General features: G+C 43.4%; 1 protein-coding gene, 1 non-coding gene and 1 pseudogene across 12 annotated transcripts in view; 2 read left to right on the top strand and 1 right to left on the bottom strand.

Annotated features, from left to right (window-relative positions):
• Positions 1–24,999, bottom strand: part of PTPRC (protein tyrosine phosphatase receptor type C) — a 129,643-nt gene that overhangs the window by 28,064 nt on the left and 76,580 nt on the right. For all 11 annotated transcript variants that reach the window (XM_070768726.1, XM_070768729.1, XM_070768733.1 and 8 more), the window contains 4 exons: positions 23,364–23,522; positions 21,424–21,632; positions 16,845–16,905; positions 434–542 (listed from right to left, as the gene is read on the bottom strand). In XM_070768726.1, coding sequence (XP_070624827.1) covers positions 434–542; positions 16,845–16,905; positions 21,424–21,632; positions 23,364–23,522 — 538 coding nt within the window. The remainder of the gene's footprint in view (positions 1–433; positions 543–16,844; positions 16,906–21,423; positions 21,633–23,363; positions 23,523–24,999) is intronic.
• On the top strand, positions 1,615–8,243 carry LOC109570094 (glycine cleavage system H protein, mitochondrial pseudogene; annotated as a pseudogene).
• Positions 15,255–15,361, top strand: LOC139176601 (U6 spliceosomal RNA). Its single transcript, XR_011561055.1, has one exon. It is a non-coding gene; the product is annotated as a U6 spliceosomal RNA (small nuclear RNA).

Raw genomic sequence — 24,999 nt, 5'->3', positions numbered from 1 at the left:
CATTGTCACTTCCAGATACCTATGACCCACTTTGTACAAAAAGAACAGGCACATTCTTTTCATTGGTTATTACTGAAGGAAATCTATCCCATTATTAGTGAACATAGAAAAAATAACATTGAATATAAACCAATAAGACAATAGGAAAGTCTTTCATCAAAGGTCAGTGATGTCCTAGACTTCTTACTGTCATCTCTGCTGCTGCTGCTGCTGCTGCGTCACTTCAGTCGTGTCCGACTCTGTGTGACCCCAGAGACGGCAGCCCACCAGTCTCCCCGTCCCTGGGATTCTCCAGGCAAGAACACTGGAGTGGGTTGCCATTTCCTTCTCCATCTCTGAATTCCATTTAATTGGTTCCAAGTTGGCCTCATAAATGGGACTTTCATCATTATAACTATTATTATTATCTTTTCATTTTGAAATCAACTCTTACCTGGATCTTTTCTTATGCAGATCATAGATTTTATAGAGAACAATGAGCAGGGCTATTGATGTCACAATAATCAGAAATACCAAAAATATGATGAGTGCTTTAGCATTATCTAGAAATGAAAAAGAACACAGGAAGAGAGCTTACTATGTCAAATATGTTGCTGGATTCTTTGAGAAATCACTTTTAAAGTACTTACATTTTAACACTTTCATTTCTTTTGAAGTTTTAAAAATATATAATTTTTAGAATGAGACCAAAGACAGGATGTTTCTGATTTTGTAAAGTCTTGCCCATATCTTGCCCATTTATTGGTTCTGAACCAATAAAATATTTCATATTTTAAGAATTAATAGAGTATAGAAGAGCAATTCTCTACCTTTCTACTAAATAATGTCCATTTATGAGACACTATCATTTAGATTTAATTATCTTTCTTTTGGTCACTCCATTAGAAAGGGATCAAATAGGTAATCTAGTTATGATTCTCAGAGATAACCTCCTATAGTTTCTGTGCAGAACTAGCTAGCTTCTTAAGGGGGTCAGAAAGGTCACTGCCCTACATGAGATAAACCTGCTTATTGAGGTATAAAATCAATTAACCACAAAACAAAATTATTTTATTCTACACTTGATATTAGACTTATCCTGACATGAATTTTCACAAAGGTTTAATGTGAAATCACATCCTTTCTTGGAGAAAGGGCAGAGAAAAGAGAGCTTATTGGAAATATCTCTTGTGCTGAACAAGCAGGTAATGCTGTTCATCTACAGTGAAAGTCGGGTGAAATAATGCGGAGACATCAGGGTCTCAGTACTGGATACAGACTTCTTGGGTTCCCAGCTTAGATCCACCACTTCCTGATTGGGACCTTGGCCACCACCCTGATTATCTTTGTATCTCCATCCCTAATTAGTAAACTGAGGCTAAGTTTGATCCACAGGAGACATTTAGCATAGTGTCGGGACATAGTACTAATTATTCACTAGTCACCCAAAATATTTTGGGTCTTAGTGTGTGTCACTGATTTAAGTATTTAAGATGTCTCAGAGAATGAGACAGACAAAGATCCTTGTACTCATGGGACTGACATTCTGGGAGGAAAGACAGTTAACAATATATACTGTAAACAAGAGAACAATGAAATAGGTTGAAAGATGATGAAGACTGGAGCATTGGCTGCATGGCGCTGAACAACTGTGAGGAGATACCCCGCATCCAAGGGCAGAGAAGCCCCAGCAAGATGGTAGGAGGGGTGAAATCGCGTTTAGAATCAAACCCCATTCCCACCACTGATGCTGGGAGGGCTCAAATAAACCTTGTGCACACCAGGACTCAGAGACCCCACAGAGACTGAGACAGAGCTGTGTTTGAACACCTCCTAGGAGGGATGGATCAGCAGTGGGCTGCTGCAGGGGCAGGGGCTCTGGGTGCAGCAGGCCTGGGTATGGCATAAGCCCTCTTGGAGGAGGTCGCCATTACCCACCATAGAGCCTCCAGACCGTACACAGGACTGGGGAAACAGACTCTCAGTTCAGTTCAGTTCAGTCACTCAGTCATGTCCGACTCTTTGCGACCCCATGAATCACAGCACGCCAGGCCTCCCTGTCCATCACCAACTCCCAGAGTTCACCCAAACTCATGTCCATCGAGTCTGTGATGCCATCCAGCCATCTCATCCTCTGTCGTCCCCTTCTCCTCCTGCCCTCAATCTTTCCCAGCATCAGGGTCTTTTCAAATGAGTCAGCTCTTCACATCAGGTGGCCTAAGTATTGGAGTTTCAGCTTCAACATCAGTTCTTCCAATGAACACCCAGGACTGATCTTCTTTAGGATGGACTGGTTGGATCTCCTTACAATCCAAGGGACTCTCAAGAGTCTTCTCCAACACTACAGTTCAAAAGCATCAATTCTTCAGTCCAACTCTCACATCCATACATGACCACTGGAAAAACCATAGCCTTGACTAGACAGACCTTTGTTGGCAAAGTAATGTCTCTACTTTTTAATATGCTGTCTAGGTTGGTCATAACTTTCCTCCCAAGGAGTAAGCATCTTTTAATTTCATGGCTGCAATCACCATCTGCAGTGATTTTGGAGCCCCAAAAAATAAGTCTGCCACTGTTTCCACTGTTTCCCCATCTATTTCCCATGAAGTGATGGGACCAGATGCTATGATCTTAGTTTTCTGAATGTTGAGCTTTAAGCCAACTTTTTCACTCTCCTCTTTCACTTTCATCAAGAGGCTTTTTAGTTCCTCTTCACTTTCTGCCTTAAGGGTGGTGTCATCTGCATATTTGAGATTATTGATATTTCTCCAGGCAATCTTGATTCCAGCTTGTGCTTCTTCCAGCCCAGGGTTTCTCATGATGTACTCTGCACAGAAGTTAAATAAGCAGGGTGACAATATACAGTGTTGACATACTCCTTTTCCTATTTGGAACCAGTCTGTTGTTCCATGTCCAGTTCTAACTGTTGCTTCCTGACTTGCATATAGGTTTCTCAAGAGGCAGGTCAGGTGGTCTGGTATTTCCATCTCCTTCAGAATTTTCCACAGTTTATTGTGATCCACACAGTCAAAGGCCTTGGCATAGCCAATAAACCTGAAACAGGTGTTTTTCTGGAACTCTCTTGCTTTTTCCATGATCCAGCAGATGTTGGCAATTTGAACTCTGGTTCCTCTGCCTTTTCTAAAACTAGCTTGAACATCTGGAGGTTCATGGTTCACGTATTGCTGAAGCCTGGCTTGGAGATTTTGAGCATTACTTTACTAGCGTGTGAGATGAGTGCAATTGTGTGGTAGTTTGAGCATTCTTTTGCATTGCCTTTCTTTGGGACTGGAATAAAAACTGACCTTTTCCAGTCCTGTGGCCACCGCTGAGTTTTCCAAATTTGCTGGCATATTGAGTGCAGCACTTTCACAGCATCATCTTTTAGGATTTGAAATAGCTCCACTGGAATTCATCACCTCTACTAGCTTTGTTCGTAGTGATGCTTTCTAAGGCCCACTTGACTTCACATTCCAGGATGTCTGGCTCTAGGTGAGTGATCACATCATCATGATTATCTGGGTTGTGAAGCTCTTTTTTGTACAGTTCTCCTGTGTATTCTTGCCACCTCTTCATAATATCTTCTGATTCTGTTAGATCCATACCATTTCTGTCCTTTAATGAGCCCATCTTTGCATGAAATGTTCCCTTGGTGTCTCTAATTTTCTTGAAGAGATCTCTAGTCCTTCCCATTCTGTTGTTTTCCTCTATTTCTTTGCATTGATTGCTGAGGAAGGCTTTCTTATCTCTCCTTGCTATTCTTTGGAACTCTGCATTCAGATGCTTATATCTTTCCTTTTCTCCTTTGCTTTTTGCTTCTCTTCTTTTCACAACTATTTGTAAGGCCTCCTCAGACAGCCATTTTGCTTTTTTGCATTTCTTTTCCATGGGGATGGTCTAGATCCCTGTCTCCCGTACAGTGTCACCAACCTCTGTCCATTGTTCATCAGGCACTCTGTCTATCAGATCTAGGCCCTTAAATCTATTTCTCACTTCCACTGTATAATCATAAGGGATTTGATTTAGGTCATACCTGAATGGTCTAGTGGTTTTCCCTACTTTCTTCAATTTAAGTCTGAATTTGGCAACAAGGAGTTCATGATCTGAGCCACAGTCAGCTCCTGGTCTTGTGTTTGCTGACTGTATACAGCTTCTCCATCTTTGGCTTCAAAGAATATAATCAATCTGATTTTGATGTTGACCTCCCTGGTGGCTCAGACGGTAAACAGACTCTAGGAGGGCATAAACAGAACTTTCTGCACATCAGGACCCAGGAGAAAGGAGCAGAGACCCCACAAGAGACTGACCCAGACTTGCCCGTGAGTGTTCAGGAGTCACCAGCAGAGGCGTGGTTGCCGGTGGCCTGCTGCAAGGGTTGGGGGCACTGAATGTAGCAGTGGGTGCCTGGGGCTTTTGGAAGGAGGTTGCCATTGTCTTCATTACCTCCACCATAGTTAGTTCAGTTCAGCTCAGATCAGTTGCTCAGTCATGTCCAACTCCTTGTGACCCCATGAATCACAGCACTCCAGGCCTCCCTGTCCATCACCAACTCCCAGAGTTCACTCAGACTCACATCCACTGAGTCAGTGATGCCATCCAGCCATCTCATCCTCTGTCGTCCCCTTCTCCTGCCCCCAATCCCTCCCAGCATCAGAGTCTTTGCCAATGAGTCAACTCTTCGCATGAGGTGGCCAAAGTACTGGAGTTTCAGCTTTAGCATCATTCCTTCCAAAGAAATCCCAGGGCTGATCTCCTTCAGAATGGACTGTTTGGGTTTCCTTGCAGTCCAAGGGACTCTCAAGAGTCTTCTCCAATACCACAGTTCAAAAGCATCAATTCTTCGGCACTCAGCCTTCTTCACAGTCCAACTCTCACATCCATATCTGACCACAGGATCTATACATAAGTCCCAGGTAAATAACAGAGGGAACACAGCCCCACCCATCAACAGAAAATTGGATTAAAGATTTACTGAGCACGGTCCAACCTATCAGAACAAGACCCAGTTTCCCCCTCAGTCAGTCTCTCCACCAGGAAGCTCCAATAAGCCTCTTATCCTTCTCCATCAAAGGGCAGACTGGAACCACAATCACAGAAAACTAACCAATCTGATCACATGAACCACAGCCTTGTCTAACTCAATGAAACTATGAGTCATGCCATGTAGGGCCACCCAAGATAGATGGGTCATGGTGGAGAATTCTGACAAAACATGGTCCACTGGAGAAGGGAATGGCAAACCATTTCAGTATTCTTGCCTTGAGAACCCCATGAACAGTGTGAAAAGGCAAAAAGATAAGACACTGAAAGATGAACTCCCCAGGTGGGTAGGTGCCCAATATGCTACTGGAGATCGGTAGAGAAATAACTCCAGAAAGAATGAAGGGATGGAGCCAAAGCAAAAATAATGCCCAGCTGCGGATTTGACTGGTGATGGAAGTTTGAAGCTGTAAAGAGCAATATTGCATAGGAACCTGGAATGTCAGGTCCATGAATCAAGGCAAATTGGAAGTGGTCAAACAGGAGATGGCAAGAGTGAACATCGACATTTTAGGAATCAGTGAACTAAAATGGACTGGAATGGGTGAATTTAACTCAGATGACCATTATATCTACTACTGTGGGCAAGAATCCCTTAGAAGAAATGGAGTAACAATCAAAAGAGTTGTCCACAAAAGAGTCCAAAACGCAATACTTGGATGCAGTCTCAAAAATGACAATGATCTCTGTTTATTTCCAAGGCAGACTATTCAGTATCACAGTAATCCAAGTCTATGCCCCAACCAGTAATGCTGAAGAAGCTGAAGTTGAACGGTTCTATGAAGACCTACAAGAACTTCTAGAACTAACACCCAAAAAAGATGTCCTTTTCATTATAGGGGACTGGAATGCAAAAGTAGGAAGTCAAGAAATAGCTGGAGTAACAGGCAAATTTGGCCTTGGAGTACAGAATGAAGCAGGAGAAAGGATAATAGAGTTTTACCAAGAGAGTGCACTGGTCATAGCAAACCCCCCCTTCCAACAACACTAGAGAAGACTCTACACATGGACGTCACCAGATGGTCAACACTGAAATCAGATTGATTATATTCTTTGCAGCCAAAGATGGAGAAGCTCTATATAGTCAGCCAAAACAAGACCAGGAGCTGACTGTGGTTCAGATCATGAATTCCTTATTGCCAAATTCAGACTTAAACTGAAGAAAGTAGGGAAAACCACTAGATCCTTCAGGTATGACCTAAATCAAATCTCTTATGATTATACAGTGGAAGTGAGAAATAGATTCACGGGATTACATTTGATAGACAGAGTGCCTGAAGAACTATGGATGGAGGTTTGTGACACTGTACAAGAGGCAGGGATCAAGACCATCCCCAAGAAAAAGAAATGCAAAAAGGCAAAATGCTTGTCTGAGGAGGGCTTACAAATAGCTGTGAAAAGAAGAGAAGTGAAAAGCAAAGGAGAAAAGGAAAGATACACTCATTTGATTGCAGAGTTCCAAAGAATAGCAGGGAGAGACAAGAAAGCCTTCCTCAGTGATCAATGCAAAGAAATAGAGGAAAACAACGGAATTGGAAAGGCTAGAGATCTCTTCAAGGAAATCAGAGATACCAAGGGACCATTTCATGCAAAGATGGGCTCATTAAAGGACAGAAATGGTATGGACCTAACAGAAGTAGAAGATATTAAGAAGAGGTGGCAAGAATACACAGAACTATACAAAAAGATCTTAATGACGTGATAATCATGATGGTGTGATCACTCCTAGAGCCAGACAACCTGGAATGTGAAGTCAAGTGGGCCTTAGAAAGCATCATTACGAACAAAGCTAGTGGAGGTGATGAATTCCAGTGGAGCTATTTCAAATCCTAAAAGATGATGCTGTGAAAGTGCTGCACTCAATATGCCAGCACATTTGGAAAACTCAGTGGTGGCCACAGGACTGGAAAAGGTCAGTTTTCATTCCAATCCCAAAGAAAGGCAATGCCAAAGAATGCTCAAACTACCACACAATTGCACTCATCTCACACGCTAGTAAAGTAATGCTCAAAATCTCCAAGCAAGGCTTCAACAGTACGTGAACCATGAACTTCCAGATGTTCAAGCTGGTTTTAGAAAAGTCAGAGGAACCAGAGATAAAGTTGCCAACATCCACTAGATCATGGAAAAAGCAAGAGAGTTCCAGAAAAACATCTGCTTTATCAACTATGCCGAAGCCTTTGACTGTGTGGATCACAATAAACTGTGGAAAATTCTTCAAGAGATGGGAATACCAACCACCTGACTTGCCTCTTGAGAAACCTGTATGCAGGTCAGGAAGCACCAGTTAGAACTGGACATGGAACAACAGACTGGTTCCAAATAGGAAAAGAAATATGTCAACACTGTATATTATCACCCTGCTTATTTAACTTCTGTGCAGAGTACATCATGAGAAATGCTAGGCTGGATGAAGCACAAGCTGAAATCAAGATTGCTGTGAGAAATATCAATATCCTCAGCTATGCAGATGACACCATCCTTAGGGCAGAAAGTGAAGAGGAACTAAAGAGCGTCTTGATAAGTGTCAAAGAGGAGAGTGAAAAAGTTGGCTTAAAACTCAACATTCAGCCCGGCCCCGCGCCCCGTCCAGCCAGCTCGCTGAGGCTCGCTCCGGCCCGGGGCCGCCCCGTCCGCCCCGCCCCCGCCGGCCGGACCGGAGGGCTCTAGGTGCCGCGCGGAGCCCCTCTGCACCGGTGCGAACGTGGCGCTGCGCGCGGTGCGGAGCGTGGGCGCCGCGGTCGGCAGCCTGCGCCCATCTAGCACCCGGCGCGCCCTGCTCGCCGCGGCCCTGGGGACTGCGGGTGGGTGCCGTCTGGGCGCTGCGCACCGGCCCTGCTCGGCTGTCGGTGCGGAAATTCACAGAAAAACACGAATGGGTAACAACAGAAAATGGTGTTGGAACAGTGGGAATCAGCAATTTTGCACAGGAAGCTTTGGGAGATGTTGTTTACTGTAGTCTGCCTGAAGTTGGGACAAAGTTGAACAAACAAGAGGAGTTTGGTGCTTTGGAAAGTGTGAAAGCTGCTAGTGAACTCTATTCTCCTGTGTCAGGAGAAGCAGCTGAAATTAATAAAGCTCTAGCAGAAAATCCAGGACTTGTCAACAAGTCTTGTTACGAAGATGGTTGGCTGATCAAGATGACATTCAGTAACCCTTCAGAACTAGATGAACTAACGAGGGAAGAAGCATATGAGAAATACATAAAATCTACTGAGGAGTGAAAATGGAACCCCTAAATAAACTGCTTTGAAACAAACAAAAACCCCCTCAACATTCAGAAAACTAACATCATGGCATCTGGTCGCATCACTTTATGGCAAATAGATGGGGAAACAGTGGAAATAGAGACACACTTTATTTTCTTGGGCTCCAAAATCACTGCAGATAATGACTGCAGCCATGAAATTCAAAGACGCTTACTCCTTGGAAGAAAAGTTATGACCAACCTAGATAGCACATTAAAAAGCAGAGACATTACTTTGCCAACAAAGGTCCGTCTAGCCAAAGCTATGGTTTTTCCAGTGGTCATGTATGGATGGGAGAGTTGGACTGTGAAGAAAGCTGAGCACCGAAGAATTGATGCTTTTGAACTGTGGTGTTGGCGGAGACTCCTGAGAGTCCCTTGGACTGCAAAGAGATCAAACCAGTCCATCCTAAAGGAGATTCGTCCTGAGTATTCATTGGAAAGAGTGATGCTGAAGCTGAAACTCCAATCCTTTGGCCACCTGATGTGGAGAACTGACTCACTGGAAAAGACCCTGATGCTGGGAAAGACTGAAGGCAGGAGAAGCGGATGACAGAGGAGGAGATGGCTGGATGGCATCACGGACTCGGTGGACATGAGTTTGAGCAAGCTCTGGGAGTTGGTGATGGACAAGGAGGCCTGGTGTGCTGCAGTCCATGGGGTCAAAAGAGCCTGACACGACTAGGTGACTGAACTGAACTGAACTGAGAAGATGAGGAGTTCGCTGGACAGGTATCTGGGGGATGCTTGTTCAGGCACAGGTGGGATTAGGTGAGAGCCTCGAGGCAGAACACACCTAGCATCCAAGGAGCAGCAGGAATCCCCTGAGGCTAGAGTCGGGGAGAGGGATGGGCATCAGGAGATGCCAGCTGAGAATGTGGCTGGGAGTCAGCAGAGGGCAAGGGTAAGCTTGGAGGGGCTTGTGAAGCATTTAAGGTCACACTGGTGTGTGTGTGTGTGTGTGTGTGTTTGCTTGTTTGCTGTTTTGCTGCACCGCTACGTTTGTAAGATCTTAGCTCCCCAGTCAGGGTTGGAACCTACACCCTCCAGAGAGAGCACAGAGCGCGAGCCACTGGGCCTCCAGGCTATGCCCGCTTACCTTGGTGTTTGAGTTAAATCTGTACCACCTGCAGGATTTTGAGTAATAAACTGCGACTTGGGCATTATACAGATTTTTATAACCCCCTTGTTGAAAGTACTATCATCCAGGCAAAATACGACAGTGCCTCAGATGAGGCTGGCAGCGCAGGTGTTAGGAGAAAGAAGTCATACAGCACCATCAGTGAAGACCACGAAGGCTGTGCGGAGCTGCCCTCAGGGAAACAGAAGCTCAGTTTGGGATCTGAGAGTCTGAAAGGACAAGTAGACAACCCAAGTGGAGATGCCAAGTAGGAAGCTGGCTAGAAAGGATCTGAGACTGGACAGAGGGTCTCCAACATACAGCTGTTGCTTAAAGCTGTGAAGACTGAATGATTAACCCGGAAATTAAAAGTGGATAGAAGGCCCAAGACTCAGTCCTGAGACACGCAGGGTTAAAAAGTAGGAGGAAAAGATGCAGCCAGCAAAGGGACTCTCAAGTGAAGCAGGATGAAAGGAGCTTTGCTGTTGACAGGTGTGCGGGTGAAGAACTAGGATGGCAGCTGAAGAAGAAACAGGGTCAGAAGAGATACTGTGGTTGCTCCTGCTCATTTGCTTTTAAAAACTGCATGCTGATGAGACCCACCCAGCAGAGGAGGGAAACGATGACCCAGGGAAAAAGAAGAAAGCTGTTAGTCATGGACGTTGGTTCCAGGACCAAGGGATTCCAGAGTAATGGCAAGAGAGAGATTATGGTGATGGATTACGAATTGACGTTGTGCATGGTGGGAGCCCTAAAGGAAATCAGTCCCGAATATTCATTGGAAGGACTGATGCTGAAGCTGAAACTCCAATCCTTTGGCCACCTGATGCGAAGAACTGACTCACTGGAAAAGACCCTGATGCTGGGAAAGACTGAAGGCAGGAGAAGCGGATGACAGAGGAGGAGATGGCTGGATGGCATCACGGACTCGGTAGACATGAGTTTGAGCAAGCTCTGGGAGTTGGTGATGGACAGGGAAGCTTGGCGTGCTGCAGTCCATGGGGTCACAAAGAGTTAGATGCAACTGAGGGACTGAACTGAACTGATGGTGGGAGTGGAGGACCTTTATCTACATCAGGGTTCACTACCGCTGCTGTGGTCACTGTGCTTCATGAAGATGGGCAGAGACCTAGCGTTCTTCTCTTGTAGGTGAGGAAACAAATCAACCCTCCTAAATCATGTTTCTAAGGCAATACAGAAATTATACATTTGAGGTGGGGGTGGGCTGAGAAGCCTGGGTGCTTTGAAGGAGATGGGTGGTGAGGAGAATTTCCAGATGGTGCCAAGGTTTCCAGGTCTTGGTTATCTCATCAACCACTAATGTAGGCACCACGGCAAAGAAACTGCAGAGCGAACTCCAGCCTCAAGTCAGCAGGGACTTTCCCGCTGGAAGATCCCGAGACTGTTCTGGGTGAGCATGACCTAACCATGAGTCCTTTAAAAAAGCTGAAGTCAGTGATTTGAGGTACTGGAAGGACTCCCCAGGCTGTCTGGAGCAGGTCTGGTGGAAAGAACACGAGGGGCTTCTGGGAGCTGACTGCAAGCCTTGGCCCCGGGACCCCAAAGAAATCAGGTCAGCGGTCCCAGCACAGCAAGAAACAGGACTCTGCCAACCTGGATCAACCCTGGAAGCATTTATATGCATATTCTCCAGATAAAAACTCATCCTGGCTGACATCTAGGTTTCAGAAGACCCAGTCACATGGAGCTGGAACTCTGACTATGGAATTGTGAGCTAATAAATCAACGGGTGTGGTGTGAAGCCGCTGGTTTAACCCGTTGGACAGCAAGACAAAACGAATACACAGCCACCTGTCCTGTGTTCTTTCGGCTGGAGACAGTCCGTGGGGTTGAGGGGAACGACCGGTCTCCTCCCCTGCCCTGCTCCCCTCCTCTGCCCGTGGCTGGCCCTGGCTAACTCTTGAGCAGACTTCTTTTCTCTCCCTTGCTGTTAAGTGTGTCCAGGTAACTGAGATAAGGGTAGCAGGCATATCAACCACAGCTGGGTGTGGTATTTTCCACCCCATGAAAGACCCTCCATTCCCTTCTCCAGAGTGCTGGCTGGAGCTTGGTTGTCATCCCAAATTCAGGAGCCACCTCTGGAGAGGGAAGCCCCTGGGTCCGTGTGGAGCTTTGAATGAGTGTGTGGAGCAGGACTCTGCCCTCGACAAGGACATAAACATCCCCAGTTGGAGGAGAAACAGACCTAGAGCCCATCAGACAGAGTAAAGTAAGTCAGAAAGAGGAAAACAATTAATGTGTATTAATGTCAGGATGTGGAATCTAGAGAAATGGTACAAACTAACCTCTTCGCAGGGCAGGAGTACAGATGCAGATGCAGAGGGCAGGCAGGCGGGCACCAGGGAGGGGGGACGAGCTGAGGGCCGAGCACTGAGACACGCACGCTACCGCGGGGAGCCGCTGTCCGTGGGAGTTGGGGCTGGACAGCGAAGCCTGCCCAGCTCAGCTCAGCTCAGCTCAGTGCTCTGCGACGCCCTAGAGGGTGGGCTGAGGGGTGCAGGTCCAAGAGGAAGGAGATGCACGTATGCATGTAGCTAAGTCACTCCACTGTACAGCAGAAACCAACCCAGCAACTGTGAAGCAACTATACTCCAATTTTTAAAAATGATTCAGAAAATAAGCAGTGTCTACTCAGTTACGCCACAACGATTTGGGGATCTGTCTCTTACGGCATCCACCACTGTCTTAACTGATCAGTACCCCTCACTCATCCCACACTGACCGAGCAAATGCTATGCTTCCTATGACCACGACGGTCTCTGGGGATAGGACAGAAAACACGGCATAAAAGGCACCAGTTCGGAGGGAATCTTCCTTCTCTCTGGGGGCAAACGAACGCTAGACAGGTAAATAAGCCAATAAAACAATTATATGCTTTCCTTGGATTTAAGGGGGAAAAGGTAGAGAGTGTGAAAATAAGAGAAACCTATTTTCTACATGATCCATGGAAGATTTCCTGAGCATGAGACATTTCTTTCACAGCCGGAAGCATGGAGTGACTCAGCCAGGCCAAGGGCTGCCCAAACTGCATGTCTGGAGACAATGGATGATGCTGGAGAAAATAAATCAGTAACAACACAGGGAATCTCCGCGGCCCACACGGCCCCTTAAGGACGACGGAACTTCTAATCACCGTCTCCCGTGTGTCACTGTAACTAGGATAAAATTGCCAATGAGAACCAAACCCTCAAGGAAACCCTCTCACGAAAGATGGATGCCAAAATAATACATCAACTTTTGACTGCAAAATGTGACTCAGACAAACTCCAAAAGGCCAGCAAAAAGAAAGTGAACCAAAGAAAATTTTCCACAGATAGTAGTCTCCAGGTCACAAAGGCCAGTAGCATCCAGGAAAATAAGTGCAAAAGACCCGCAGACGACCAAGAATAAAGAGGAGAGCCGAAGCGTTCCCGGAAGAAAATAAAACAAGGGGGCACAGGGAAAGAAAAAGAAGCCGGGAAGTCACACGGGGCACAGTGGAACAACAGACATACTTCGAAAGAATTCTTCTACAGAGCTCGCATGGATTTATTTATTTGCCACACCCTGCAGCATGTGGAATCTTAGCTCCCTGGGCAAGGACTGAACCCACAACACCCTGCAGCATGTGGAATCTTAGCTCCCTGGGCAAGGACTGAACCCACAACACCCTGCAAGAAGCTGAAGACTCAGCCACTGGACTACCAGGGATGTCCACGGAAATATGTTCAAAGTCTAGATCCTTAAGCTTAGACTCCATCCCAGGGTAACATACTGATCAAGTGCCATCATAAAGATATCTTAATGCATGCAAAATTGGAATATTTCCTTTTTACAGTACCAGATTAAAAAAAAAAAACATAAAATTTAAAAAATACATGAGATTCAAATGCAGCGATTCTAAAACGGGAAACCGATGAAGGGAAATTTTATAATGGCATCGGGGCTGTACCCTTTGAGAGCTTCAGAAGAAAAGGGCCCAAATGTTGTCAAAATATAGGTGGTAGAGTGTGATGCCAGAAAAACTGAGTAAAATACATTTTGAGTAGCTGTGCTTCTGCAATTCACAACTCAAGAGCCAACCCACCCTTGAGTAGATGTCACTATTAAAAGGGGACAACATGATTTATCTCTTAGGAGAATCTGTTGCTAGAAAGAGTTGATACTTTTTCTGCCTTATGGAGAAAGGAGGATGGGGTAACCCTATATCTCCACTGAAGGTAAAATACGATAAAGATGGACTAGCAGCTGTGTTACTTGACGACACGGCGGGCGTCAACACAATCCCTGAGTGCTACATGGCGTCTGGGCCAGGGCAGCTGTGGATGAAGCACCGTCCTGGTGAGAAATGCTGACCTTGGCTTCCTTGAGTGCGTGCACCCAGCGCACATCATGTTACTGGGCTCACCCCTGTTGACACCGTTGGCAGCTGTGCCCACGGAACTGCTACATGATGTATCAGTTCCTTTCTTGACATGGAGCTTCTAAGCTGGGATGCTCTGCCACACGTGGCCTCATTCTTCTCAGTGGAGTCCAGAGGGTCGAAGTGTTCATGGTCCTTGGACTGCGGTGGGCAATGCTACCAGGAAGTCCTTGGCCAGATGCCACTTCTGATTGTGTTTCCTGCTCCGTGTTTCTCTGAGTGAAGTGGTGCCAAGCTGGTCTTAAAGATGGGTGTGTGAAATATCCAGTGGACTCTATGACCCCCAAGAGTAAGTGCTGCCACTATGAACTGCTCACATAATCAGAAAAACTCAATGAAGCTGTTGGTATTGTAAGAAAAGTGCATGGAAATAAAGTTCAAGAGAGCTGGCTGAATGTGTATGGATTTCACATCAGAAGCCTTCATTTAAAATACCTGAGCAGAAAGAACTAAAACTTTTTATGGAACCTAGTCAAGCAAGTTTGGAAAATAAGATGCTTTTATACATTCCCTCTTTGGAAAGACCTGGGGAAATAAAGCACCACTGAATGTGCACGTGCATATGAGCACTGGTGAGGTGCCATCTGAAGGGGCTTCCCTGGTGGTCCAGTGTTTTAGACTTTGCCTTCCAATGCAGGGACCGCAGGTTCGACACCTGGTCAGGGAATCAAGATCCCACATGCCTCACGGCCAAAATAACCGAAACATAAAATGGAAGCAATATTGTCACAAACCCAATAAAGGCTTTAAAAATGGTCTACATCAAACAAATCTTAAAAAAATAAAAATAAAAACCAGCTATGCTTGGTAACACCGCACTTGGAGGTCTGAATTTAACTTAATTTACAAAGCTAACAAGCAGAGAAAACTTAAACAGTGCTAGGTCTTCTTCCTCCACAGGCTCAGACCAATAAGCAACTCTCAAAAGAGCAGCAGATGATATTGTTTTTAGACATGGAGGTAACTATAAGAAGAACTGAAAACAGAAATAGTGAAAAGTGGGTGTTCTGGTGAGCAGAACGAGCAGAGGTCAGTGGTGGCATCCAGCTGTTATCCTCACTGTTGCAATGACGTTTAATCCAGCTGTTCTCCTCACTGTTACAATGACGTTTAATTTCAGTGATTTTTCCTACACACAGCTCTATTTTGATTAAAGCATTTTTGCATGCGTACTCTGTCAAGTCAGACTTTTTGTGATCCCATGGACTGTAGCCCACCAGGCTCCTCTCTGCAGCCAAGAATACTAGAGTGGGTTACCGTTTGCCTCTCCAGGGATCAAACCCAGGTCTCGTGCATTGGCAGGTGGATTCTTTACCACTGAGCCACTGGGGAAGCTTTTAGGGACTGTTTATCCTAGCTTAGTTGGGTAAATCAGCATAGATTTGTAAGAACACCTGCTTCTGCCAAGCATACAGTTGAGGGACAGAAAAAAAAAAAAAAGAAGAGTGTTGGCTTCTGCAGCACATACACTAAGACTGAAACAATAGAGAGAATTTTAGTGCCACTCCTGCATAAGGATGACACACAAATTCATGAAGTGCCCCATATTTGGGGGGAGTTTGGGATGAGCAGATGCAAACCAGTGTGCATACTGAATAGATTATAATGGATAAACTACAAGGCCACACTGTATAGCGCTGGGAACTATATTCAATATCCTGGATAAACCATAATGGAAAAGAATATAAAAACAGAGTGTTTTTAGACGTATGGAGAAGGCAGTGGCACCCACTCCAGTACTCTTGCCTGGAAAATCCCATGGACAGAGGAGCCTGGTAGGCTGCAGTCCATGGGATCACGGGCAGTCAGACACAACTGAGCTACTTCACTTTCACTTTTCCCTTTCATGCGTTGGAGAAGGAAATGGCAACCCACTCCAGTGTTCTTCCTGGAGAATCCCAGGGACGGGGGAGCCTGGTGGGCTGCCGTCTATGGGGTCGCACAGAGTCGGACACGACTGAGGCGACTTAGCAGCAGTGACATGCTTCACCGTACAGCAGTAATTAACACAAGCTTGTAATCAACAATTCAACCTTACATCAATAAAAAGTAAGTTCAAAAAAAGGTAATTTCTAACACGGTCCACAAACGATTTCTACACGGAGCACAAAACAAATGTGCTGGTTCCTAACAGGAAGAAACATCATAAACAGAATCATAATAGGAGTCTGTGTATATAAATCCTTCATGAGTTATTTTATGAAACCAACCAACTTTTAAAAATTGAATTTCCTAAACTGAACTTAAGATATTATTTTCTTTTCCAGGAAACCTCAGGTTGGATACATTCAGTTGATTGAAAAGCAATGTCCAGAATGACCAAAATCCTGCTTATGATAAATAAACAGCTTTGGCTAACTAAGTCTAGTTTTTGGTCACGGGAGGTAAGGTTGGCTGGTTTGATCTCTGGGTAGGAAGATCCCCTGGAGGAGGAAATGGCAACCCACTCCAGTATTCTTGCCTGGGAAATCCCATGGACAGAGGAGCCTGGCGGGCTACAGTCCATGGGGCTGCAAAGAGTCAGAGGCACTGATCGACCCAGCAAACACACAAAGCATTTGTCTGAAAAAAAAAATACAAACAGCAAACACACACATGCCCACGGAGATAAGATGACTGAAGGTACCAGACCGCCCCTCAGCTTACTTTACATCCAAACATGCTTATGTCAGAAGACGGGTGACTGAAGACAATAGCGGAGCCTTTCTTTCAAGTTTTCGGATAAATGCCAACAGGACAAAATATTCCACTATGGCATTTATTGAGTATCGTGGAGTGGCCAGGTGCGTGCGGACAGGAGAAAGGGCCCCACAGCACGCAGGGCGGCCCCGAGCCTGCCCAAGTGCAAGGCCTTATTTCAGTATAATGTTCACCTGCACGTACATTTGCTCACACAACTTAAAATATAATGTTTATGGAAATATATAATTTGAAAACTTAATAATTACATATGAGTACAAATGTAAAATAATAAAGCATTGGAAGCGTGAACACATATCCCATGAAAAACAGAATAAATAGCCAAGAAGACTTACAAGATGTTGATGCTGTAACACTCTCTGGAAGACCAGCAAATTTTGTATTGTCATAATAGACCTGGGTTTCAGAAACGAGAGAGAAGAAGGTTTTCTAAATTAAATTCGTGAATCACAATATAACACATTCCTATTTGTCATATATTGCTGTTTATTTTCATTAAAATGTATACTGGATAACTTGAAACTTCGAGACTATGGCAATAGTCTATTATCAAATTTCTTAAATATTTACCAGTGAAACGATATAAAGAAATCTTATCCCATTTAGCAATAATAATAATACTGATAGTTATGGTCAGCAAGAACTAAGTGGACACAAAGGAATAAAATCCAACACACCAAAGTGTTCATTATTCAAAGTTAAAATTCCCTATGAATAGACTAATATCTTCACATTTCTTTAAAAAGGAAATTCTGCTGTATACTGCTTATTAGAGTTACACATACTCTGTACAAAAAATTTTAAGACTAAGTGGGAACAGTTTAATGTAAGAATCATGCTATTTATATTAAAGTGATTTTAGTTCATGAGGGTTAAAATGATACAAATCGATGACATGGCAACATCTACAGTTTAGACGTAAGGAGTTCAAAATATTAAACATGATCGAGCAAAAGCAATTAGACCCACAAGGGAAACTGCACGGACCCAGAAAGCATTAAGAATCTTCAGTCAAAAAAACAAAACGATTGAGTAAAAATAGATTTGAACAGTATAATTAAAAGAGATTAATGATAAATATACTTTGGCAATCTGATGTGAAGGACTGACTCACTGGAAAAGACCCTGATGCTGGGAAAGACTGAAGGCAGGAGAAAGGGACGACAGAGGATGAGATGGTTGGATGGCATCACCAACTCGAAGGACATGAGTTTGAGCAAACTCCAGGCCTTGGTGATGGACAGGGAGGCCTGGCGTGCTGCAGTCCATGCAGTCGCAAAGAGTCGGACATGACTAAGCGACTGAACTGAGCTGAATGATAAATATGATAGATCTGTAACAAAAAAACATACCTAAGCTTTTACCCTGTGGAGGATATACAATCTCCCCAGTACTCGCAGAATGTTTATAAATATTTATCTCACATTGAGCTGTAAAAAATAGTGTAAATTTCAAAGGGCAGAAATTGTAAAAGCCTAGTTATCTTATAAAAATAATAAGTATAATACAAAAATGCAGGAACTAGAAATGTGCAAACATTTTCTTTAAAAAAATTAATTAAAAATGCTTCCAAATTACAATTACATACTCTATGGGAATTATCAATAATTAGAACAATCTACTTTAAAAATCCATTCATTCAATTTTATGTCAGTCATTGAGAGATTAGGATAAAAGACATGGGATAGAGTGAAAATTTTAGCAAAGGATAATCGATAAGTTTAAAACTTTTTCTTAGTTAATAAAAAAGAAAAGGAGAAAGAAATAGTCAAAAATCACTTTCAGTTCCCAAACTAGCAGAACATCAAAATAAACCTACAATAATGGAAAGTAATACATTAACAACTATAAAAACAACTGTATTGATTTATTAACCAGAGATAAGACTGATGTGGAAAGCTAAAATGTTACTCCTTCATGAAGGTATAAATGCAGCAGCGGGTTCTGAAATAAACATAAAAGCAAGTTACGGGAACTGCAGAGAAGAAAACAACAGTCTTTTGAAGAGTGAGGAGGAGAGTGGAAAGCTAACAGTCTCCTAGTGTGAATTTTAAGATTGCACTTTAATATGGTGTTGAGCTGTATTTTTCCAGAATAAGTTATCACGATTGACACATGGGAGGAGAAAACTCCAGACAGAGAGAAGAGTCCTAAGTTCCTAAAGAGAGTGAAACCTGAGTGTTTTGAGAAACAGAAAGAAAGCCAGTGTGCCTGGAGCTTCCTGGGTGCTGAGGAAGATGAGGTAAAACGGGCAATGATAGGCAATAACAGTGCATTTGTTTGGGAAAAGAAAAGAAGTGCACTCATTCAAACCCTCCTATACTGTGGGGAGGAATGTGAATCGGTGCGGCCACTATGGAGAATAGTATGGAGGTTCCTTAAAAGGCTAAAATTAGAGCTATCATAGGGCACAGCAATCCCACTCCTAGGCACAAATCCAGAGAAAAACATGATCTGAAACGGTGCATGAACTGCGATGTTCACTGCAGCACTGTTTACAACAGCCAAACACGGAAGTAACTTAAATGTCCACCAGCAGAGGCATGGACAGAGAAGATGAGGTACATGCATGCCGTGGGATATCGCTCAGCCACACAAAGGGGCTCAACAGTACCGTGTGCAGAGGCGTGGGTGGACCTGGTGAAGTAAGTCAGAAAGAGAAACAAACGTCGCTTATGTGTGCTGAACTTAGAAAAACAGTAGAGATGAACTTATTTGCAAAGCGGAAATAGAGACATAGATGGAGCAAACAGACATGGTTACCAAAGGGGAAAGAGGATGTGAGATGATCTGGGACATCAGGAGTGACATATGGACACTATTGATACTGTGTATAAAATAGACAGCTAGCGAGAGCCTGCTGCCCAGCACAGGGAGCTCTCCTCAGCACTCTGTGGCGACCTAAATGGGAAGGAAATCCACAAAAGGGGATATGTGTACATGTATGACTGATTCACTTTGCCGTACAGCAAGAAACTAACAAAACACTGTAAAGCAACTCTACACCAATGAGTTAATTTTTAAAAATCTTAAATTATATGTAACTTCCTTTCGGCCCAATACATTCTTTTTCAGGAATTTATTCAGACAGAGACAATAAAAGACATATTCAAAGATACTGTTATTTTCCAATAAGAGTGTTTACTTATTGTTGCTTTTAACAGAGACCAAAACAGTTATGGTGAGTAGAATGCAAGAAAGCCATAAGACAGAACCTTGTGCAACCATTAAAAATTAGTAGCAGAATATTTAGTATGGAAAAATGTTCATGATACAGTGATTTTTGAAACATGCAGTTTATCAAACTGTGTGCTTTTATCATGGAACTGATGAGACAATGAGAAATATATCCAGTTTCTGACACAGAGCTCCTAAAACCTTCATAATTTCCTGCGTGCATGCTCAGTCATTCAGTCGTGGCCAACACTCTGTGACCCCATGGACTGTAGCCTGCCAGGCTCCTCTGTCCATGGATTCTCCAGGCAAGAATCCTGGAGTGGGTTGCCATTTCCTCCTCCAGGGAATCTTCCGGACCCAGGGATCAAACCCAGGTCTCCCACATTGCAGGCAGATTCTTTCTCACTGAGCCACCGGGAGTGATAATCTTTTCTTCTACTGAAGTAACTCTGAGTGGGTTCCCAGATGGCCCCCACAGGACTGCCAAGACCAAGCCATAGTCAGTCTTGGAATTTTCAGCCCCTCCCCCCATTCTCGTGAGAAGGGGGAAGAGTGGAAAATGGAGTTAATGACTGATCGCGTATGTGTGATGAAGCCTCCAGAAATTCCCAGAAGTACAGGGTTCAGAGAGCTTCCAGACTGGGGAGCACATTCACACCAGGAGAGAGACACACCCCCAACTCCAGGGGGACAGAGGCTCCTGCACACAGACCCTCCCAGACCCCCCTACATATCTCTTCAGCTGGCTGTTTACCTGAATCCTTTCTCACAGCCTTTAAGTATCTGCCTGAGTTACGTGAGCTGCCTTAGTAAATTAATCAAACTCAAGGAAGGGGTGATGGGAGCCCCTGACGTGGAGCCCAATCGAGCAGAAGTGATGGGCATCTCTTAGCTGTCATTCCGAAGTGGGGTGGGGCCAATCTCATGGGACTGACCCCTCCCCTGGACATTCCAGGGGAGTGCCCCTGGAATACGGCACTTTCTCTGGATAGATGGTGTTGAAATTAAATTAAATTATGGGGCACCCACCAGTCGTCTCAGATAGCTGCTGGACATGGGGAAAAACCTGTACACATTTGGAGACCAAAAGTGTCAAAAGTGTTTCAGGTCTTCAGCTTTCTTTGGAAATTCTTCTCTGTATTTCTTACAGGGAATAAACACAGGAGACAGAATGAACTGAATGAGCTGAGGCTTTCTCCTATAGCAAAAGGAAAAGATTGAGCCCTCCCATTTTAGAAACATATACACAAAATATGATCAGTAGACAATGAGTTTATGGGTGAGGTTTTAAACTCTTTGCATACATTGCTATTTCCTGACATTTTTTTTTCTATTTTCTAACCTCAATGTACCTGTAAAAAAATATTTGTAATTAAAGAAAGCTCACATTAGTAAAGACACAAAGCCAAGAAGAACAAAAGATGTGGCAAAGTAATAACCAATAATTATCATTAATAAATAATAACAATTTGTGCACTGTGTTTCTTGACATAAGAACAATAATTTATAAGTAGTCATGCTGAAGGTCAAAAATATTCCAACCAAATATCTGCCATAAATCATACTATAGATGAAAAGTATGGAGTCAAAGTTTTAAGACTTATGAAGTGTGATTCCTTTAGACATCAGAGCTTCTCAAGCTTGTGTGAACACTAGTCCTAGAATTATTTAAGTACTGCAGAATAATAACTATAATATATATCAGTTCTGGAGTGATTATAGAAATTGTAATCTTACCAAAAAATTATATTCTGTTAAATACTGAAGATCTTCTACCAAGAATCTGCATTCTGGTCCTGAATCTTTTTTAACCAAGGTATTTCCAGTTCTTACTTCCAAATAGTACTTCCCTTCGGGGCCATTAAGCTGGTCAGGACGTTTACAGCTCACAGCTATAGTATTTTCTGTCTTCCGTGAAGCACTTAAACCATTGACCTTGCTTGGCTCTATCAAAATGAAAAAAAAAAAAAACAACACAGCGGTTACTTTAACCATTTGTTAAATGAATATTTAAATTACTGGATAATATATGTGAACAATATAAAACCATTCTAAGTGCTTATTTGGGGATGGGGAAATTAGGAGATAATGTACATAAAAAAGCTGTTTAAGAAAACATTTGAAAATAAATTACACATCTTTCAATGAATATTAGCATATAAGTTGTACTTGAAACTATGAGATTTTTGTGATTCTCCCAGAGAGTGTGCTGTTCTTCTTGTTCTTCAGTCACTCAGTTGTGTCCAAGATTTTGCAACCCCAAAGACTGCAGCACCCCAGACTTCCTGTCCTTCACTGTCTCCTGGAGTTTGCTCAAACTCATGTCATTGAGTCGATGATACCATCCAACCATCTCATCCCGTCACCCCCTTCTCCTCCTGCTCTCAATGTTTCCCAGAATCAGGGCTTTTTCCAGTGAGTTAGCTCTTCATATCTTGTGGCCAAATTATTGGAGCTTCAGCTTCAGCATCAGTCCTTCCAATGAATATTCAGGATTGATTTCCTTTAGGATGGACTGGCTGGATCTCCTTGCAGTCCAAGGGATTCTCCAGAGTCTTCTCTAGCACCACAGATTGAAAGCATCAGTTGTTTGGAACTCAGCCCTCTTTATGGTACAATCCTCATAGCTGTACACGACTACTGGAAAAACACAGCTTTGACCATATGGACCTTTGCTGGCAAAGTGATGTCTCCGCTTTTTAATACGCTATCTAGTTTTGTCACAGAGAATGTGTAGAAGTAGAAAACAGAGGAAATGAAAAGAAGGGGCAGGGAGGGAAGAGATAGTGATGGGGAAACCTCGAAGGCCTACAGATGGCTCAGGCCCTCCTTTTGCAAGCACTTACATGACCCTGGGGATACCTGGCTGAATTCTTCATCAGCAACAAATCGTCTTTGTGTCTGTGAATAGCACAGGAATTCAGGAAAATAACCAAAGTGTAAAGTGTGAGGACTTGGACTTCTGAAGCATGAACTTAAATGACATTAGGAGCATTTTATACCCAGCCCCGAGTAGAACACCTGTCCTCTGTGAGCCTAGCCCCAGGGAGGGTCTCTGGAGCCCTGGCTGCTGATCTGCACAGGGCTGTTTCTTCTGTCCCGACCCTCATGGAGTTCAGTCACCCCAGAGACGGATGGAGCTCTGCACCTGGAATCCGTGGCACTTCCCCTTGGTGGCAAGAATCAAATGAATGTAAAATGTGACTTAAAACAGTAGGCAGTTCACTGTAATGAGAAGAAAATGCTGTCAAAGTATTATGGTTTATGAAGTGCCTGTCATGCAAGCAAAAGTCAGCAAGTGAATGGTTTATGAGTGTGGGATTCTCATGTATCTGATAGCAGTCGAAATTTCCAGACAATAAAGAAAATAATAGGTAATTCATTTTTCTCTAAGTTGGTTAGGTACTTAATTGCCTGAATTCTTACACACTGTACCAGCTCATATGTTCTCAGGCTTCATTCGTACAATTCTGTGATTATACCTGAAGGACACAGAGAAAACCTCAAATGAGAGCTTTTAAATTGTTGTTTTTTAATTATTATAAACCCTAGATATTAACAAATGTGCCAAGTCAAAGTGCTTCCCAAATGAAGAATAAATGTGAACTTGCTGTTTAAACAGCTTAGACTTTGCTTCTCACCATTCATAGAAAAAAGCACTAAAGTTCATAACTTACTTGCTGGATCTGTCCAAAATGTATAGGTCGCATTTCTACTGCGAGTTACTTTTCCTGTGACCCGGGCTTGTAACACCACCGTATAGTTTGTGAAAGGTCTCAAATTGTGCAAATCTATTCCGTCCTGGGTTTTATCCTGAGGGATGCAATTTCGTCCACCTCAAAGGGAAAAACAGAAACATTTATTAAGTCATCAAAAGCCAGGATTACCACATATTTAACTTGGTCTGTACATTAAATCATTCTGAGCCCACTCCAAACTGAGTGACTGAAATACAAAAATGTTTGTGCTCAGAAGTACATACTACTATCAGCAAATGTATTGAATGAATGTAATTACTTCAAATAAACTCAAATATTCCAAACTAATGGTTTCATAGTTAATTTGGTACATAACATATTAATAAAAGAGTCCAAGCGTATCAGTGAAGATGGTTTATTTTCTTTCTGAGAAAGCACAGCCCATGGTGGATATTACGAAAGTCTTTTTTCCAATACTTTAGTGAAACTTTTTCTGATAACCTCCAAACTTTGAACTTTGATATGGCTACTGTTATAAACTTCAGATGCAGAATCCATTTGATCACCAATAACTCCGTCTCCTTGTCCTACTCCTCTGAGCACTACAGGAATTGAGACGATGAGGGAAAGCAGCGGAGTCTGAAGGCCGCAAGAGACAGGGGACTGCGGGTGAGCTGGTTCCGAAGGACCCTTTGAGCAGAGTCAGTGCGTGAACCACCGTGGAGGCTGGATTCAGCCAGTTACCAACCCAGTTTCTGAGAAAAGGGCACACAAAGCTTGATATTGTATCCCTCCCTGCCCATCCCTCCCCACCCATTCTGTTCAAGGATTATAACAGGGCAGTCATAAATTTGGATAGCACTGAATAAGAAGGATCTGTACTCGTTGCAAAAAATAAACAAAAAGTTGTCTGACCACAATAACCAATACATTACCTCCTTCTAAGCCTATTATTCAAATGCTTTTTTAAACTGTATAGAATACAAAGAACAATAAACATTGTTCCATAAATTCCCTCCATATACTCTGGCATTGAAAGAACTCCATAGTGGAGAGAGAATATAAAAAGTGAGGAATACAGCAAGGGAAAGTGAGAAGGAGATTCAGAAAAGAGAAAAGAAAACCAATGTGCTCACACAGAAACCAAGCAAAGAGAGCTCACAGGAGAGGGGTCCAATGAGGCAGACTATCCAACCATCCTGCTGTTTTATCTTCCTATAATTTCCACTTTTCTTTTCTCATAGACATAACTTTTCAAAGTACCATAAGCTCAAATACACGGCAAACATTTCTTCTCCATATGAGAAGACTCCATACGTCCTCTTATGCTAACTGGAAAACTACATGTGCGTGGAGCTTTGCTTTAGTAGTCTGATTATTATGATTCAACCAGCAAAAGGCATATGTTATCAAAATATACAATAACACGCTGAAGAGAAGTGGCTTTCTGCCTCTTGAAATCTGAAAATTTCACCTACCCACCAAAGAGATGGAACTCTGTGAGATATTCAACTCAAAACTACTTTAAACTATAGGGCAAGGACTGTCAAGAGGGCTATCCCAAGGGCTGAGTCTATTCTGAGATGGTCCACAGTCCCCACTGTCTTCTAAAGGC

This window comes from Bos indicus, chromosome 16 (genome assembly GCF_029378745.1).
Source record: "Bos indicus isolate NIAB-ARS_2022 breed Sahiwal x Tharparkar chromosome 16, NIAB-ARS_B.indTharparkar_mat_pri_1.0, whole genome shotgun sequence".
NCBI lineage: Eukaryota > Metazoa > Chordata > Mammalia > Artiodactyla > Bovidae > Bos > Bos indicus.
Note: the sequence above shows the minus strand (reverse complement) of the source record. Positions and strands in the feature narration are given on the sequence as shown.